The 17,301-nt window shown below is 46.5% G+C and overlaps 1 protein-coding gene across 4 annotated transcripts; it reads right to left on the bottom strand.

The window, feature by feature from the left end:
• Nucleotides 1-725: 725 nt before the first annotated feature.
• On the bottom strand, nt 726-17,107 carry LOC123943142 (bcl-2-like protein 2). 4 transcript variants are annotated; one of them, XM_046007050.1, is made up of 7 exons: nt 5,024-5,807; nt 4,548-4,662; nt 3,755-3,822; nt 3,362-3,468; nt 2,823-2,910; nt 2,582-2,733; nt 726-1,624 (listed from the first exon to the last, which is right to left on the bottom strand). In XM_046007050.1, the coding sequence occupies exons 1-7, from the start codon at nt 5,372-5,374 to the stop codon at nt 1,585-1,587; spliced, it is 921 nt and encodes a 306-aa protein (XP_045863006.1). In that variant the 5' UTR covers nt 5,375-5,807; the 3' UTR covers nt 726-1,584. The 4 variants fall into 4 exon arrangements, with proteins under 4 accessions (XP_045863006.1, XP_045863009.1, XP_045863007.1 ...); XM_046007053.1 differs by lacking the exon at nt 5,024-5,807 and adding an exon at nt 4,822-4,914; XM_046007051.1 differs by lacking the exons at nt 726-1,624; nt 2,582-2,733; nt 2,823-2,910; ... (1 more) ...; nt 3,755-3,822; nt 4,548-4,662 and adding exons at nt 15,723-16,162; nt 16,639-16,726; nt 17,016-17,107 and having other exon boundaries at nt 5,393-15,133.
• Nucleotides 17,108-17,301: the final 194 nt, after the last annotated feature.

Raw genomic sequence — 17,301 nt, 5'->3', positions numbered from 1 at the left:
CCTGTGAACAGAAGTGAGTGGTGTAGCAGAATATATAAAGGTTTCGGTATTTAGAAACCTTGTCTGCAATGAAGACTCGAGCAGGGCCTGGAGGGCTAAGTAGCACCCAAGAATTTTAAGACCAATCTTACATAAGAATATAAACTGGAAAAATTTGGTTATTAATGTGACCAAGTACTAAACTTAAGGATACTAAATCAGTGAAAACCTGTTAAGTCCTGATTAACAGTATAATTCAAAATGTTAGCTGAGCAGATTAAGTGGTCACCACGTGGCTACACAAGTTAGCTTAAGCCCTGCTATTGTCAGTTAGCACACTGCTGCCTTTTCCCCTCATTTTTTGAGCTTACCTTGACGTAAAGACAAGCTACCCAGACCCCAAGCTAAGACTCCAGTGCTGTTGTGTGGGTAATTCATTTGCACGTAAGTTTAATCAGGAGTGCACACTGATACGCTACTAGATCACTCTCATCTGGCCATTCTTTCGCATCCCAGACTCATTCAGTGCACCTCTCAAACGCCAATCAGTCTCAACTAAACACACAATGTTCCTCTTGTAATTGTAACTCCTACTCCTTAACTGGTAAGTGAGAACTTCCCCTCCACAACACCAGCACTTCCACAAAGGAGAATTAACAGCCATCTGGGATCTAAGAGAAAATAGGAAAACAGATAAATAATCCTTACACCCAAAAGGCCAAACAAATTTTTATTTTCAAAAACAACTTTATTCATGACACATATTAAAAAAAAACCTCCCACCCCCTGGAAATGAGCTAAAAAAATAAACAAAATCCACCTCCCACCTCCCTGTTCCCACTTCCTCCCATTCCCTCCAAATAAAAGGGAAAAAAAGGCAAAGGAAAACAAAACAAAACAAAACAAAAAACTGAAAAACAAAAAAACGCCCCAAAACCCCCCAAAACAAGGTAGTGCATTTCCCCAAGGGGTAGGGGAATTTACACTGGAGCCGCTGGGAGCGGAACGGAGATCTTCCGGCTACAGAAACCTGCAAAGAAAGACACTCAAAACAGAAAAAGAAACACAAAAGGAAACAAAAGAGATCACCAGGCAATCTGGAGGGGCAGGGAGCCGGAAAAGAGGGGTGGGATGGGTGGCAGACCTGGCAGGACAAGAGCAGGTGGAGGGGACTGTGAAAGTTAGGGAGAAGATGGAGGGAAGGTAACAAGCAGAACAGTTTGGTGTCCTTCCAGAGCCCTGGGTAAAAAAACCCCTCCTACCACCCATGCCCACCTACCCTTGAGCAGCCCCCAAGGGGGTGAAGTGGGACAGGGAAACAAGGGGAGCAGCTTGCGCAGTTGAGACGTGTCCATGGCGAATCCCCAGAGTGAATGAGCAGCCCCCTGCCCCACTCCCTGGGCCTTCCCCTACTCCCCAAAGCAGGTCCCTCCTCAGCAGTTAGTTATGGGATTCTCCCCCCTTCCACAGTATATCTTTTTTTTTAAAAATATTTTTTTTTTCCATCAAGGTCATCTTCTGTTTTTCTTTTTTTTTTTTTAATTCTTTTTTTTTTTTCCTTCTTTCCTCTTTTTTTCCTCTCTCTCCTCCTAATACACACTTTTTTTAGTAAGGGGAATACCATGATGTCGCTCTAGCCCGGCCCCTGGAAGAAAGAAGGAGAGTTAGGTGTTAACATGATCATTTAGGAGTTCAGCACAAGCCCCTCCCCGTGGGCCCTTGCCCCAGTTACAATGCAGGGAATGGGGGCCAAGATATTTCCAAGTATCCTAAAACTGACCCCACAATCCCAGAAATTGTGACACACCTGGCAAATGGGAAGGGGCAATTTAATAGAATACCTTGCCAGAGGCAAAAAAAAAAAAAAAAAAAAAAAAAATGTGTATCTGAGATATAGGGGCAAGAAAATGGACTCATTATTTTTCCAGTTTCAATTCTTCACAGCTCTTAAACTCCAGGCCTTCACCATCAGATCCTCCCTAATTCCTGGGAGCAGATAAGTGAATCTTATGAAAAGCCAAGGTCTATTCTGTCTATTTAAAGGCAGAGAGATGACAGTAAAGCAACATAGGCACCACTAGGCCCAGAGAGAAAAGTTAACCTTGCAAAACACTGGCTCAGTTAAAGAGTAAGTATCTCAGTATCCTCCCACATGGCTGTTGAGGATCAACTAGCCTCTGGCATTCTTCCAAGGGAGGTTCAATCTTCAACCCCTCCTTAACTCTGAGAAAAGTAGCAAATGTCCAAGCAGTGCCTTCACTACTCTGAGGCTGTTGTTCCTGGCCTGCTGTGTAAACAACTTCACTGCCACCAAGTCTCAAGGGGAAAAAAAAAAAAAAAAAAAAAAGGCTCGGGGAAGAAGCATCTCTCAGAATAGAGTGGAGAGATCCAGCCCTTATCACCAATTCCTGCTCCAGAAAACGATGATGAGACTGGCCTCCTGGCCTGGCCTGCAACTACCTTCCTCACCCTGCACAGGCAGGAGACCAAGTCCCTGGAGACCAAGGGGAGGGTAAGTGAGGGAGGTTCCTCAGATCAGGAAAGAAGGAAACATACAGGGCTCATGGGAGGCGGGGGAGAGGAGCAGCCCATCTATCCTGACCTGTAGACGCGACCCCGGGGCCTGCTGTTAAAACCACTGTAGAATCGAGAGCGGGAACTGTTGTAGTTCGTGGTCCGGGCACGGTATCGGGCTCGTGGGAAACCCCGGTCTGTTGTGCTGATGCCTGGTCTGTTGGTTCGTTTTGGGATCACCTGAGAGTGAGGGATGTACAGCAGAAAGCCTAAGAATAGGCCTGGAGAGTTTACACAGAACCAGAACAGCAATGGGCAATGGGGCTTACCTTGATCTGTCTTCCTCTGAATAGGGACTCATCTAAGGCCAAAGAAGTCCTCACTGACTCTTTGTCTGAGAACTCTATATATGCAAACCTGAAAAAAATAATTTGTCATTTCATCTATCTGAAGTCACAAATAGCAGCTTACATGTCAAATCCAACTGGCAGGTATGCTCTGCTTGAGTAACAGCGTAGCCACATTTTTAATTATGTCAAAATATTTTTACACGGAAAACTTCAATCTAAATTTTCAGCTACTCTTGGAAAATTTAAGAGTTTACACAGGGCTGGATTTCCATATAGCAGAACCAGCTGGGGCTAAGCAAAAGCTGCCCCTCCCTCTTCTAGTTCATGATCCCACCCACGTTAACCTTTATCTTTATTTGTCTGGTCTCTGAAGGCATTTATGTGTAACCCGCTATATACATTAAAGCCCCAACTTGTAAGACGAACACCGCATATTTTAACTTACTGCTCAATATAAAACATAATTTATCTATTTCTAAAATGTGATTAAAATGACCTCAATCTACTTCCCTACTTACCCTTTAGGATGGCCACTAAATTTGTCACAGAGTATGGTAACACGGTTAACTGAACCACAGCCATGAAAGTGTGCTTCCAGCTCTTCTGCTGTTGCACCATAGTCCACCTGTTGGGCAGTAGAGGTGGTCATGTTTCACAGGTACCCTGCCTAGCCTCTAGGCTGGGCCACCCATCTACCCCAAGGCACATCAAATCTGGTTCTCTAAGGAACTAATCTTTAATCTTTCCAACCCCAGAGTCTCTGCTGATCACCATTACCTTTTACCTCCTCCAAATCCTCCCAATACTCCCCAAATTCATCACCTATCCTTGAGATGTTCCTTTCGAGCCTCCTATTAAGCAACTCCCAAAACAAGAGCTTCCCCAACCCCAATGAGGACCCTAGTACATACATTGCCAACATAGATGGAACGGGCATCGGCCTCCATCTTCTCTTCAATGGACATGATCACTGGGCCAGCTTTGAGGAAAAAAAAAGAATGGGGGGGGGGGGAGATGGTTTTCTATTTGACCAATTTTTGCACCACTACCACCACCAACACTTGAGTAAAGAAAAGATTTTAGTCTGTTCTGTTCCCTGCTGTACCCCTTAGCAAGAATACTGTTTAGCACACAATAGCTACTCGCTGAACATTTGACAAATCAAGCAACAGATTAACACACTCTTAAAAATCAGAGAAAATGGTACAGGAATTCCCTCCTGCCCCCAAATCAAGTCCCGACTGAAAAGCTTTGACTGAAATCATGTGAAAAGTGAACAAAATCAAGGGAACCCAAACTCAACATTTCTAGATTTATTAAAGGGAAAGCCCCCCCCAACCCCCCTGCAGTCGAGCAGTTTTTCTTAGAACTCCTAACTAAAAGGTCTCCAACTAAAGGAAGAACTATGAGACTTGAAGGTCAAATACCAGTTGGCAACCTCCACAAAGAGTAGAGGTAGACTAAAGAACAAAGAAGAACACATTTGTTAAAAGGACAAAGAAAGGCACAAGATCACCATCATTAAAACGTAGGTTTTTGCCTCGCTAAGGTCAGAGAAACACACAATGGACTATGACCGCACCACATGCCCAGTAATTGCTCAGACAAGCAGCTCCAAGGTCCCGAGCATCCAATTCCACACAATCCGTGTTCGCACAACCCTTCCGAGGACCCGGGCTCCGCGTGCAATCGCCAGTTACTCACCATTGCCTGGAGGTGGACTCATATTCATCTGTTTCTCTACCTCGTTCTGTAGCTCCTTTAGCTTCTCAGCTTCTTCCTCCATCTCCCTGACTCGAGCTTTGATCGCTTCCAGCTCCTACAATGAGTGGAGAGGGTATGGAGAAGAGCTTAAGAGGAACCAACGCAGGGGCTCTGCCCTGCTCTCCGTCCGAGCGCGGCCCTAACCATGCTCGGCCATTTCCCTCACCCCACATGCGGGTCACGATGGGAAAAAAAAAAAAAAAAAGCAAGCTACCTTCTCTAGAACAACACTAGGCACCCATAACGCCCGAATCAACCCGGCTGGGCCCCTTCTGGCGATCGAGGATCCGTTCCCGGCCCTGCCCCAGCCACGTTATTCCCCGCCCACCCCCACCCCCCGGCCTGCCTCCCGCTCGCCCGAGCTCTGGGCCTTCCGTGACACGGCCGGGCCTGCTCGCTCGCCCTTCTTCCCTCACCGGGTCCTCAATGGCGCCGTCCCCCGGGTCACCCTCGACCAGTCCCGGCTCCTCCTCCTCCTCCTGGCTGCCGGGGGCTCCCGAGCCAGGCCCAGGGCCCGGAGCTCCCGGGGGGGCGCGGGGCCGGGGCGGCTCCTCTTCGGGCTCGGGCTCCGGCTCGGGCTCCAGCAGCAGCTCCTCAGGCTCCAGTTCCTCAGACTCCAGGCCGTTCCCGTAGTCCCCTGCGCCCCCCGGGGCCCCCTCCCCGGCCTCCCCACCGGCCCCGGGCACAAGATGGCGCCGCCGCCCCGGCCCGGAGCCCCGACCGCCCGCAGCCCCCGCTGCTGCTGCCGCCGCCGCCGCCGCCGCCATCGCCGCTCAGACTGGGGCCCGCCGCCCGGCGATTGGAGAACTGCGCCGGGCACGCCGAGGATTCATTAGTCTAACAGCCTGCCCGTCACCACGAGCTAGGACTCCATTGGGGAATATTACTTGGCAGTCAAACAAGACCCCACCCCCGAGGCGGGATATTGCGGCAAATTCTCAAATCCCGGTAGGGGAACTGGCCTGTCAATCAACATACGTCCCTCCTCCTCTCAAGTTCTTAAGTAACAATACCGCCACGCTGTGACGACATTCTTCCTTCCGCCACCGCCTTAAGGCGGGTCTGCGAAGTATGTGACGCTTGGTGATTGGCCGCTGGCTGGGCGAGGGGAGAGGGCCAATCTTCCGATCGCCTCGCCTCAGTGGCCGTCTCAGATGCCCATTGGCTCGTGAGATTCGAAGGGCTAACACCCGTTTCATGACAGGTGAACCTTGCCCCGCAACGGACCGCCAGGCTTTCAGCAATGGAAACCCGAGGTCACATGACTAGGCCTCAGGGGCGCCGCCATCTTGACACGACTGGTTGCCAACTAGAGAGCTGTTGGAAAGCGGAGGCCAGAAACATTGAGGCGGTTTCTGGAAACTGGTTTGCTGACCAGGAGAAGGACCAGTAGATGGAATGTTGCTGGAAATGGAGGTTCTGAATGGAGCTCTCCAGTAAGGCCCTTACTTTTCCCATCAAGATTATTGGTACCAACATCCATCGGGTCTCCCAAACCGGAAAGCGGGGAGAAATCCTTACTACAAAGCTACCAGTCCTGTCTGATCTGTCTTCCTTTCACAGGCATACTTTCCAAGCCCTCTGCTTATGCCGTTGTTTCAGCTTGTTTGTTGGACTGTTTGCTACAGCTCCCTAACAGGTGTCTCAGATTACCGTGCCACTCTTCCACCGCTACCGGGCTGAGCTGACTCCCCTTTGCTGGCCAGGTAAAAGTAAAACTCTACCGTGGCCTTAGAGACCTCAGGACCAGGTTACTTAACAAATGTAATTTCTACAGTCCTCATCCCAGGGGGTTTACCTGCACCCGGCTCTGTGCCTCTGTACGCGCAGTCCCTTTTCAACCAGACCACTGCAAACCTCAGCATCACCTTTGGTGCAAAACCTTCCGCGAGCCTCTTATCCCTTCCATGACAAGCAGGCCTACCTCCACTGTGCGCTTAATCATTTTGTCCTGCATTGTGAGTTTGGAGATGAGAGGCTGGATCCTATTTACATTTGCAGCTCCACTGTGGGACAATATGCTTTGCACATAGTAGGTGTCAATAATGTTTGCATTGATTGTAGATTTGGGTGCCACCCTCATTCTTCAACACTTTCCCAGCCCCCAAACCCTCCTTCAGACCGCAGAGGAATTTCCCCTCTGAGATTACCTGTGGGACCTAGTCCTGGAAAGCAGGATTGCCATATTATAGTAGTGATATTACACATTTTTTAAAAAGGAAGGAACGACGGTGCTAAGTTTGCAAGAGGGTTATTTGTAGCCAGACCAAACTAGGGCTTTACAGCCTGATTCAAATGAGCCCAACCAAATTAGTTAGACAACCCCAACAGGATGTGTATGGCTGGGGTAGGGAGATTGACAAGAGGAGATCCTTGTCAGCCAACCAGAAAGTCATAAGCTTCTCAGTATACCAGACTCTTTCCCTCACTGTCACGTTTTCTCACAAATCCTTACCTCAGAAACAGGGGTATTCAAAGCAGAGTCATAGTCGCTTAAAATTTCACTGAAAATTAATTCAGCAGCCATCTCAGCTCTGGTGGTCTGGGAGAACTAACTTGAGCATGGAAGACAAGCTCTGAAAGACTGTGGGGGAAATGGGGAAAAAAGATTTTCTACTAATCCTAATCTAATCAAGATTTTTTGTTTTATTGGCACCTGGTTTAAACTAATCATGCCAATCAAGGGAAATGGGATTTTTTTATAATGCCTCCAGTTCCTATTTTTGTTGAGTACTTGATTTTGTAACATGCACAATCCTAGACTCATTATCTCATTGAATTCTCACAACTGTATGAAGCAAATATTTCCAAAACTATAACCTTTTTAGGGATGAAGAAAGAGTGAAGTAACCTGCACAAGTCATGGAACTAATTAAAGGTGAGCAGAGGAGAAAAAAAAAAGTTAGCCAGGAACTCAGAGCTCTCAAAGCTTGGATCAAAATTACAAAAGGTCTGCTTTTATACATGATGCTGAAATTGGAAAAAAGATTAAATTCCAATAACAAATGTTAGGCAGACTCTAATTATATCTAAAGATTATTATGCACCTATTAAGAGGGATACACATAGCATGTAATAACATGCAAAAATAATTTGTTAGGCCAAAGAAGTAGAATGTAAGATTGTATATGAAATATGATATAAGTGATATCTTATTTTTTAAAAAGATAACTTGGACATGGGGAGAAAAGGGAGCAAGAACCAGTTAGATCCTTTCTTTGGTAATATTTACTAAAAGGTTCCAAAACTGTTGAGATTCTTAACCCAGTGATTGTATTTCTTACACTCTAAAGAAATAATCTAAAAACTGGATAAACATTTGAGAATAAAGATATTCATCAAAGTGAAAAGATGTAAGCAATTTGAATGTCCAAGTGGACACATTCAGGAAAATTATTATATACACGTAGGTATAAGTTTATACAGTCGTTTTGCCTTCAAAACATTTTTAATGACAAGGAAAAACTGTGCAATAGAACTATAAGCAGAATTGTAGTATAGAAAATTGTATATACAGGAGCGCCTGGGTGGCTCAGTGAGTTAAGCCTCTGCCTTCGGCTCACGTCATGATCCCAGGGTCCTGGGATTGAGCCCCGGATTGGGCTCTATGCTCAGCAGGGAGCCTGTTTCCCCCTCTCTCTTTGCCTGCCCTCTGCCTACTTATGATCTCTCTCTCTGTCAAGTGAATAAATAAAATCTTTAAAGAAAAATCAAAACTGTATATACAGTATGATTCTAAAATAGAAGCACAGACAGAAGGTGGGAAAGAAATATGCCAAAATGTTAACAGTGGTACTTTCTGAGTAGGATTATACTTAATTTATACTTTTCCATGTTCTATGATTTTTCCACAATATATCATTTTTATTTAAAATTAACCTTCCAACTTCCAAACTTACTCTCATAAGCATGATTACTTTTAAAGACACATTTAAAAAGATATTTGGAGACTTGTAAAGTAAGATACTTCCCTATTAGACTGTAAACTGCAAAAGGCAAGGATATCATCTTAACGATATTTGTATTCCCATTGCCCATCACCATGTGCCCAATAAATACTAACTGAATGATCTTCCATAATAATTTTAATACCTTGCCCATTGTTGATTAATAGAAAACATCAAAGAAGTTTCTAAGAATGAATTTGTAAGAAATTAGTATGTAATGATATGAAATTTACCCATCATGAGTATAATTTTCCTTCAGTAATAACCTCTCAATGGAGACCATGGAGTTTCAGGAAAACTAAAACTCGGTGATGTTGTGCCTGAGGAGGAAAAATGTGTTAATGGAAGTGAATGGTTAATGGACTTAAGAAGAGGAGAATTAAATCAGTAAAAAATGGATGAGGGCACCTCCAATTCTGTCCAAAAGGAAAAGCTGTCTCACTAAACTACATAAATACTTGGTTCCTTGGTAGTTTCATCCCTGTTTTTAACTCTTGCTCTTTTGCCTGCTATTATAATTCTCTATAATCTATAACTACATTGTTTAATATGGTACCCACTCACCGCACATGGTTTGAGCACTTGGAACATGAGTATTCTGACTTGAGATGCACTGGAAGTGTCAAATATACACTAAATTTCAAAGACTTAGTATGAAAAAGCAACTGTAAAATAAATTAATAGCTGTAATATTAATTATAGACAGAAATTATAGTAATTTTTATATACTGGCCTAAGTAAAATATTATTAAAATTAGTTATACCTATTTCTCTTGCTTTTCTAAAGAGGCTACTAGAAAATATAAAACTACATATATGGCTTACATTATATTTCTGTTGGACATTACTGATATGGAAGCTTAAAGCCTTGATCGTTTACTCACCTCTCCTGTGGAGTAGATTCCAGTAATTTTCTTTGTTGTTTTTTTGGGGGGCTGAGCCCAACACGGGGCTCACAACCCTAGATGGAGACCTGAGCTGAGATCAACAGGTGGATGCCCAACTGACTGAGCCACTCAGGTGCCCCAACTCCAATTATTTTCTAATGCAAAGTCTAGCCTTGCCTACCTTAACTCCCTAGGTCTGTCCTTGCAGGGAAGTGAGGTGTCCATTTAAATGAGAAAGAATCTCCATTGGGCTGCTTATTTTCCATTCTGCTTGGTTAACTTCTTAACAACTTTGTATCTGGAAAACTTGTTTTAACATTCTGTACCAGAAATATGTGTTCTTTATGAAAAGATCAGAAAATACTGACAGTAAAAACAAAATAGGTGGCTCAGTGGGTTGAGCCTCTGCCTTCAGCTCAGGTCATGATCTCAGGGTCCTAGGATCCAGCTCTGCATTGGGCTCTCCGCTTGGTGGGAGCCTGCTTCCCTCTCTTTCTCTGCCTGCCTCTCTGCCTACTTGTGATCTGTCAAATAAATAAATAAAAGCTTTAAAAAAAAATAAAATAAAATCACCAGTAAAATCCAACACTCAGAGATAATCACTAGTGATATTTTGGCATATACCCTCCCTGAGATTTTCAATACATAAATACATATATAGTTCCACGTGTGCGCGTGCATGTGCACACACACACACATTTATATACTTATTTTAGCAAACTTGGATCATACTGTATATATTTTCTTTTTTTTGACAAGTGAGAAACATCTTTCTGTATCGATAAAAATATTTTTCCAATTTCATTTTCCGTGACTTTACTCAAAAAAGTCACCTTAGAAATGAAGGCTTCCCTGACTATTCTGTTTAACAATGAAATCTGTACTTAAAACTTCCCAATTCCATGCTAATGAATTTTTTCTTCATAGCATTTACCACCTCCTAACATGAAATGTCATGTTAATATTGTGAGATGAGTTTATTTATTTAATTTTTGTTTGCTTCCCTTATTAGAATGTAAGGAACATGAGGGCAAAACTTTGTGTCTGTGCCCTTCTCTGTCTCAGTGCCTAGGACTGTGCTTAGCATACAGAAGAGGCTTGAATATTTGCTGCATGAATGAATGATTCAGTCAGTGAAGAACTACAGAGATTTCCATTACATTGCGTTTTCTCATTAATTTTTAAAATAGTCTTTATTTATGTCACACCTATATCCACTTAAGGCAGCTTTTAAAGTTTTCAAAGGATCCACTCTTAAGAAGAAACACAAAATGTCTATAATTCACCTAGTTGCTAGAAACTAACTAAATGTTGCCCCACTTTTATCAAAAGTACCATCTGGAGGAATGACACTCATGAAGAAATGTCTGAAGGGTAAACAATCCATCTATCCATTTAGATAGTATGAAATTTAGCCCTATACTGAAGCATCATAGGATATCTTTGGGCTAAATTGTGATAACCCTGATTAAACAAGCTTAGGACTTACTGAATCCACATTTGATGTTTCTATGAGAAATATTGGTGCAAAACTCAACATCATATTTACTGTCAGGTGTTATGGAGGGTGATATCCTCTATTTCATCTCAGAAGAGCCACAGAAGTTTTTGCCCATCTTAAGGAACTGATAGGCTTTTCTAAATCCTAACAGGAATGTGAATCTTGTTGTGTTTTCCAATTTGTTGCAGCTGCCAAGAAAGCTCAAGGCCGAATTCATAGCTTAGCTTTAGTATTCCAAGATATTACTTATAGAATGCTTTTCTGTACATTAATTTTCCCTTTGCTGCCATCTTATTGTAATATTTCAATTTACCCTTTACATCTACTTTAAAAACCCATATTTGCCTTTTGTTTTGTCTTTTGTGTATTATAGTAAGGTGTTGCAAATGCTTTTTGGAAGGAACTAGTCAAATACAAATCAATCATTAATTCAGTCACACTACAGTGGAGATAAATGCTCTCATCGCCTGATAATATTAACTACTAAGAGCATCTAATTCTCTTTCCCCTAATGCCATGCTCACCAAGCCACTCTCATATTTTAATATGGCTTTCCCTGTTGATTTTCTATAGAGGATGGAAACTCTCCTCTGAGCAGTATACTTCTAACTACAATTTAACACATAAATCCAAATGCAATTTAATTGCACTGGATTATATAACGACAAGAAATTCCTGTTTATAATTCGAAATTAGGATCATTATTCCTGTCAGATATGATTTTGATGTGGTCCTAGACTAAAAGTACAGAGGTATGGGCTGAATAATTTCTGTAGATTCCAACCACTTTAGCTGTTTGCATTAAAATGGCTGAAACCAAGTATCTCAGGGGGCCAGGAAAGGAAGCAGGGGCTCCATTTTTGCCAGAAGTAGGCAGCAAGGAACTGGGGAGAAATGCTCATTATCATCAGAGGCTGAACCACAACTGGGATGTGATTACCATCACACAAAGCTTTGGGGTAACTTTTCTTTGTTTTGGTTTGTTTTCTTTGTAGCCATCCCAAAGTATAGACACACACCCTCTTAAGATTTGGGTTGGCACAGACGGAGTTCTTGGCTTTGGGCATTTGGAAAGGGTTGGGAGACGGGGGAGGGGGAACAACTCTGATTTTCTTTCCTTTCCGAAATACCTGTTACCCTAGTTCTTGCCCTTAACAAGGTCATGAAGAGATGATTAGATCAAGAAATGTCCTGGCACCAGGCTACAGAGTGTAGAAGTCACAAACCCTGCTCAGTCCTTCTCATTAAACTTCTGGGCTTTATTTATTTATTTTTTTAATACGACCATTACATATTACACAAAAATAAAAGTCAAATGAACTTGGTATTTATAAATTATTAAATAAAAATACAGGAATATATATTTATATTTATAGAGCTTTTTCTTTTCTTCTAAACTAACCAAATCTGTTCTCCCGCCATTTTATGATTTAAAAAAGTAAAATAGTATATACCCTAGAATAAGTGGGGAGTGGGATTAATAATTGCAGGACCTAGTTGCCCTACTTCTGCTCCTTCCTTGGCCTAAGCAAAGTTCCTATTTGTCCCTTTGGGCTCCAGAAAGCAAGAAACGCCCTCTCCACCTATTTAATCTCTGAAAAATGGCAGTTAGATTTATTTCCCTTATTTTTAAAAAAATGAAATAGATTTAAAAATTGGGAGCCATACTCAGCCTTCCTGGCCAAGAGCTAATCCCAAGGAACTATATGGCTCTAGAAGAGAGTCTCTAGTTTTCCCTGACAGAAGAGTCTCTGGGGTTTCCATTGCCCCTCAAGCTAAAAAGGACAGGACAGATCAAAACTGCCCACTCTGGTCCCAGGCAAGCTATGCTTCCGGGAATCCAAGCCCTTTCCCCTTTCAGAAAACAACCTCTCCTTCCACCCAGGTGTGAAGGCCTCAGAGCAGGGCATTGTGGTTATCTGACCATGGTCCCTGCTGCTCAGGTTTGCTAACGCCCCCAGGAGAGCTAACAAGGATAGGCGTCCTGTGGTAGAGGGGAGGGTGAAGAGTCTGCCCCAAAACCTGGGGGAGCGCGGACTCCAGTTTGGAGCTGATGGTCTAGTCAGTGGTTTTCCAACTTTTTTTTCAGCAGCAAAACCCTTAATGCAAATAAAATCTTACCCTGAACCCCGATATGTAAGACAGCTACAAGGGGAGCTATTCTGTTTGAGGACATGTAGCCCAGCCTGCTTAGCACCCCCCTCTTCACCTCCCCAAGGACTCCTGAGGCAACCCCTAGGAAACTTCAGGGCTCTGCCAAGCAGTCTGAAAACCACTGGTCTAGTTTGTCCTGAGCAAGCCAGAGACCCCACCCCCACCCCAACTGCCTGCCACAGACCAGCTCTGAGTTTCTGGTGTCAGCATACTCACCACAGACCAAGTGGCGCATGCAGTCTACCACGTCCCCTATAAATACCATTAAAAAGTGCAGCCCTCTCTCAAAAGCAAAAGTCTGGGCTAAACACCTGAGGCCGATTTTGGTCCCACATTCTTGTGAGTACAACTATGTTGCCACATTCCGGGACCAAGCGAAAATCTCCAAGAAGAGTCAACCACGGTCTAGCTAAGCTGATCAGTGCTCGGGATCAAGGGCAGGCTTCTAGAGCACTGTGTCTGCAGTCAGCATTGGAGAGCAGCAATTCTAGCACCTTGGGAAGTGCAGCAGTGAGGTCTGGCTCAGGACATGCATCTGGAGTGAAATCATTTCTCTCTCAAAGGAAAAAGCTATCATCTGAATCTGTTCTAGAGGACCGTGAGCTCTAAAGTTAATGTCCTCAGACTCTGAGGTACAGACAAGTAATACCCATGCAAACAGCGTGGCTTCAAAGAAAACAGAAATGCTTCTAGGTCATAGTAGGTACTCTAGAACCCGTACACCTGGCCCTGGATAAAGCAGCACCAAAGCCCACTACATGGCATAGGCCCATCACGGAGTACAGGTCACCCTCACACCCATGGGGTTCAGAGCTGGAATGTTCCTCTCAAGGCATCAGCAGTCTCACTGAGACACAGTGCAGGATGCAGACTGCACTCTAGATCAACATTTACCTCCACACACTCCAAAGGAAAATCAGAGTCCCAATTTAGAGTCGATAAGTTTGGGTACAGAAGGTCCCGAGACACAGAACACTTTGGGCACCAGTGCGCCCTGGTGGCAGCAGAAGGTGGCAGGTAGGTCCAGGCCTCCTCCCCCATTGCTGCCCCCACCCCCAACCCCCAGGCCACTACAGGCTCTGCAGCCCTGTTTTCTGTTCAGAGCCCAGAAAGCAGCAGCAAGTACGTGATGCACAAGGAATGGGGATGGTGAAGCAACAGGCCAGCTACAGAACTTCTCTCCAGAGGCCTGCTAATGACTTTCTGCCGGAAAGTGCCCAAAGCCCTCTTCTGGATACAGTGTTTGTTCCACAGCCTTGAGGCCTCAGGACAAGGAGAGGCAGGGAGGAGAGGGTTGGAGGAGGGGCAGAGAACGGCCTCTTGTTCTTGCCACTCCAACAGAGAAGTTTTCTCCTTGAATGTGGCCGCCAACAGGTTAGACAAGCAGCCCAGCATGCACACGAGCATGCGTGCACATGCACAAGCGTGTCCAAGCAGCCCGCCATCACAGCACCTCTCCCTATCACCTGACAACCTCAAGCTTCCATTTCAAAGGGATGTGCCTTCTGTGTTTTCCCCAAATCCCATTCAACCAAAGGAGAAACAACCCCTTGTGCAAGTTGACCTTCCTCAGGGCTACATATGAAGCGCTAGGTGTAGCTTTGTGTGCCCATACCCCAGACATGATCCCTCCCACCTTTGCCAACCCTGGAATGACTTCATCTCCTGGCCCCCAAATACTTCCCCAATACATTCCCTAATGTCGCCAGCTCCTACTTCCAACTGCCTGCCTGGCACACACAGCTCCTTCACACAGTACCCTGCCCCCTCCCCTCCCCATTCCATTCCAGTCCATTCATCCCACTTCCTCCAAGGGCATTTCTCTTGTCCTGTTCCTGCTCTCGTGTCCCCCCAGCCACACCTAGCCCCACCTGGCCCTAGACTTTCTCACTTGCTAGCAAAAAAGGCCCCTACAGTTACCAGGGCCCCCAGTGCCACGGCCCCTGTCAGCACTGTCCTCACTGAGGCCCAGTTCCCCTCCCGCAGACGCCGCGCCTCCTCCAGGGCCCCGTCCCCGTATAGAGCTGTGAACTCCGCCTGTGGGAGAGAAGGGAAGTAGGAGAGAAAGGAGAAAGGGATATCAGGAGAGGAAAGAGTGGAGGAAAGAGGAGAGGAAGAGTTCCAGTTCCATCCACTGCAAACACTACCCCCATACCCAGCTCCTCTCCAGCCAAAGTTCTACTGGCTGCAATCCCCCATCATCCCCCATGAGCACCTGGCTCATTGGCCCTCTCTGCCTCAAGTGAATGCCAGCCTCTCCTGGGCCAAAATTTTTGCTTCGAACTGGCATCCTTTGCCAAGGCCTTCCTGACCACCGCCCATGCCTGACAACCCCCTGCCCCCCACCCATGTCACATACTCTGGTGTAAAAATTCCCCAACAGCTGGATGCCATTTCCCTGCAGGCACTGTAAACTCCGTCCTCTGCTATGGACCATGAGCCCATCCAGTGATGACTGCCTGGCAGCCCTGGAGTGCAGAGTCCAGCATGACACCCATGGTGAGGGCATCTGGTGCCACCCAAATAGGGAGACTCAGCCCCCAGCCTCCAGCCAGAGCCCCCATCTTCCCTCTGGAGACCAGCTTTGCAGAGGAGTGTGCAGGGCAGCAACTGAGAAGCTTCTTACCCAGCCCCCACTGCTGTGGATCCAGTCGGCCAGCCGCGTCTCCAGGTAGGCCACCATCCACTCTTGCACTTGGCCCACAAGTGGCTCCATCTCTTTGTTGACACTCTCAGCACACAGTGCGGCTCCAAAGACAAAGAAGGCCACAAGGCGGCCCCAGTTGGGGCCCCCTTGGAAGAGTTCGTCAGAGACCTGGGTGAAGCGCTGCTGGGCCGAGCCTGGGGTCACATGCAGCTGGGCTGCCAAATCAGAGAAGGTACGCCGGAAGCGGGTCTCAAACTCATCTCCAGCTGCCCGCATGGCTTGGTGCAGTGGGTCAGCTGCTGGGCCCTCCCCAGGGCCAGCTCCACAAACATAACCCTTCTGCCTCAGCTTATAGCCTACAAAGTCTGCCACTAGAGCCCGTGTGTCTGGGGCTGAGGCCGGGGTCGCCATCCGGGCGGCTGTAAGAGTCAAGGATGAAAGACTGGCGTGAATATATGGTTGGAGAGCCAGAAGGGGTGCTTCAGGCTTGGTCAACCCAGTGAGCCGGGGAGAGAGGTGGGAGGAAACGCTCAGAGACCACTGGGCAGGGAGGGGCAAGAACACGGGAACTAAGTCAAGGTGAGAGGCCAGGGCATGAGGGGGCTGGCCATTAAATTCATAATATGCCACATTAAATGCATAACAAGTAAAAAATTTTATTTTTAAAATACTTTAGATTCTTTCCATAATAGGAGAATGCTAGTTCTGTAACACCCCCTAAAACCCCCTTTCCACAGTACACACCTTTTTGGCTTAAGGAAGGGGCTCAGTACCTCCCCAGAGGGAAGATGTGAAGATGCTGGCCAAGGCACAAAATAGGGGAGGAGACGGGGCTGAAGGGAAAGGTGGGAGAAGCAAAGGGCTGCCCGGGACAGAGAAGGAAGGGGACACTCACCCAGCCTGGATGGCAGCTCTTAGGACCCAGCGCTGGTGGCAAGGAGCCCCCAGCTGGGGCCTTTCATCCTCCTGGCCAGCGTGGAGCCCTGGGAAGGGGAGGGGGAGAGCAGAGCTAGGCGAGGAAGGCCAGGGATCTGGGTCTGGACTGAGAAGGCTGGGGTTGCAGCTCCCCGGACCGGCCCCTGCCCCCAGCATTCTACCAGCTGTACGGCCGAATCCATGTTTAATGACTGTCCTCCCGGGAAACCCAGGGCCAAGGGCTTCCTGCCGACACCATCTCTACTCCCGGCTCCCCCCAGTGCAGTCCAACAGCCCAGCTCCTCCTTCACCCCCACCCTCTCCAACCCCGCCTGCCTGCCAGGTTAGGGATCTCACGGGTCAGGCCGCTGCCAGGATCCAGGCCGTTTCCTGGTGCAGGAGCTGGGAGGGAGGGAGAGAGGGAGGAAGGGAGGGAAGGAAGGAGGGAGGAGAAAGGGGGGGGCGGGAGGGAGGGCCCGGCGCCGGGTGATGATGGGGCCCAGAGATGCGTCCAGAGAGAGGGGCGGGGCTGGGAAGCAAGCTTGGGAAGGGCCACAACTCCGGAAGAGAGAGGGCCGCTGTAGGCCATGAAGAAAGAGCAGGGCAGAGAGGACACAGAAGGCCAGGCTGGGCTCCTGTGACT

This window comes from Meles meles, chromosome 6, assembly GCF_922984935.1.
Source record: "Meles meles chromosome 6, mMelMel3.1 paternal haplotype, whole genome shotgun sequence".
NCBI classification, from domain to species: domain Eukaryota; kingdom Metazoa; phylum Chordata; class Mammalia; order Carnivora; family Mustelidae; genus Meles; species Meles meles.
The sequence above is the reverse complement of the archived record's forward strand: the minus strand, read 5'-3'. Positions and strand labels throughout refer to the sequence as shown.

What these genes read in the sequence shown, in the direction of transcription:
- LOC123943142 (XM_046007050.1), bottom strand. Translation starts at nt 5,374, where the DNA reads ATGGCGGCGGCGGCGGCGGCGGCAGCAGCAGCGGGGGCTGCGGGCGGT. An exon ending in GTTCCATCTATGTTGGCAAT is followed by an intron (nt 3,469 to 3,754) that starts GTATGTACTAGG and finishes ACTGCCCAACAG; the next exon opens with GTGGACTATGGTGCAACAGC. An exon ending in CCCCGGGGTCGCGTCTACAG is followed by an intron (nt 1,625 to 2,581) that starts GTCAGGATAGAT and finishes TCTTTCTTCCAG; the next exon opens with GGGCCGGGCTAGAGCGACAT.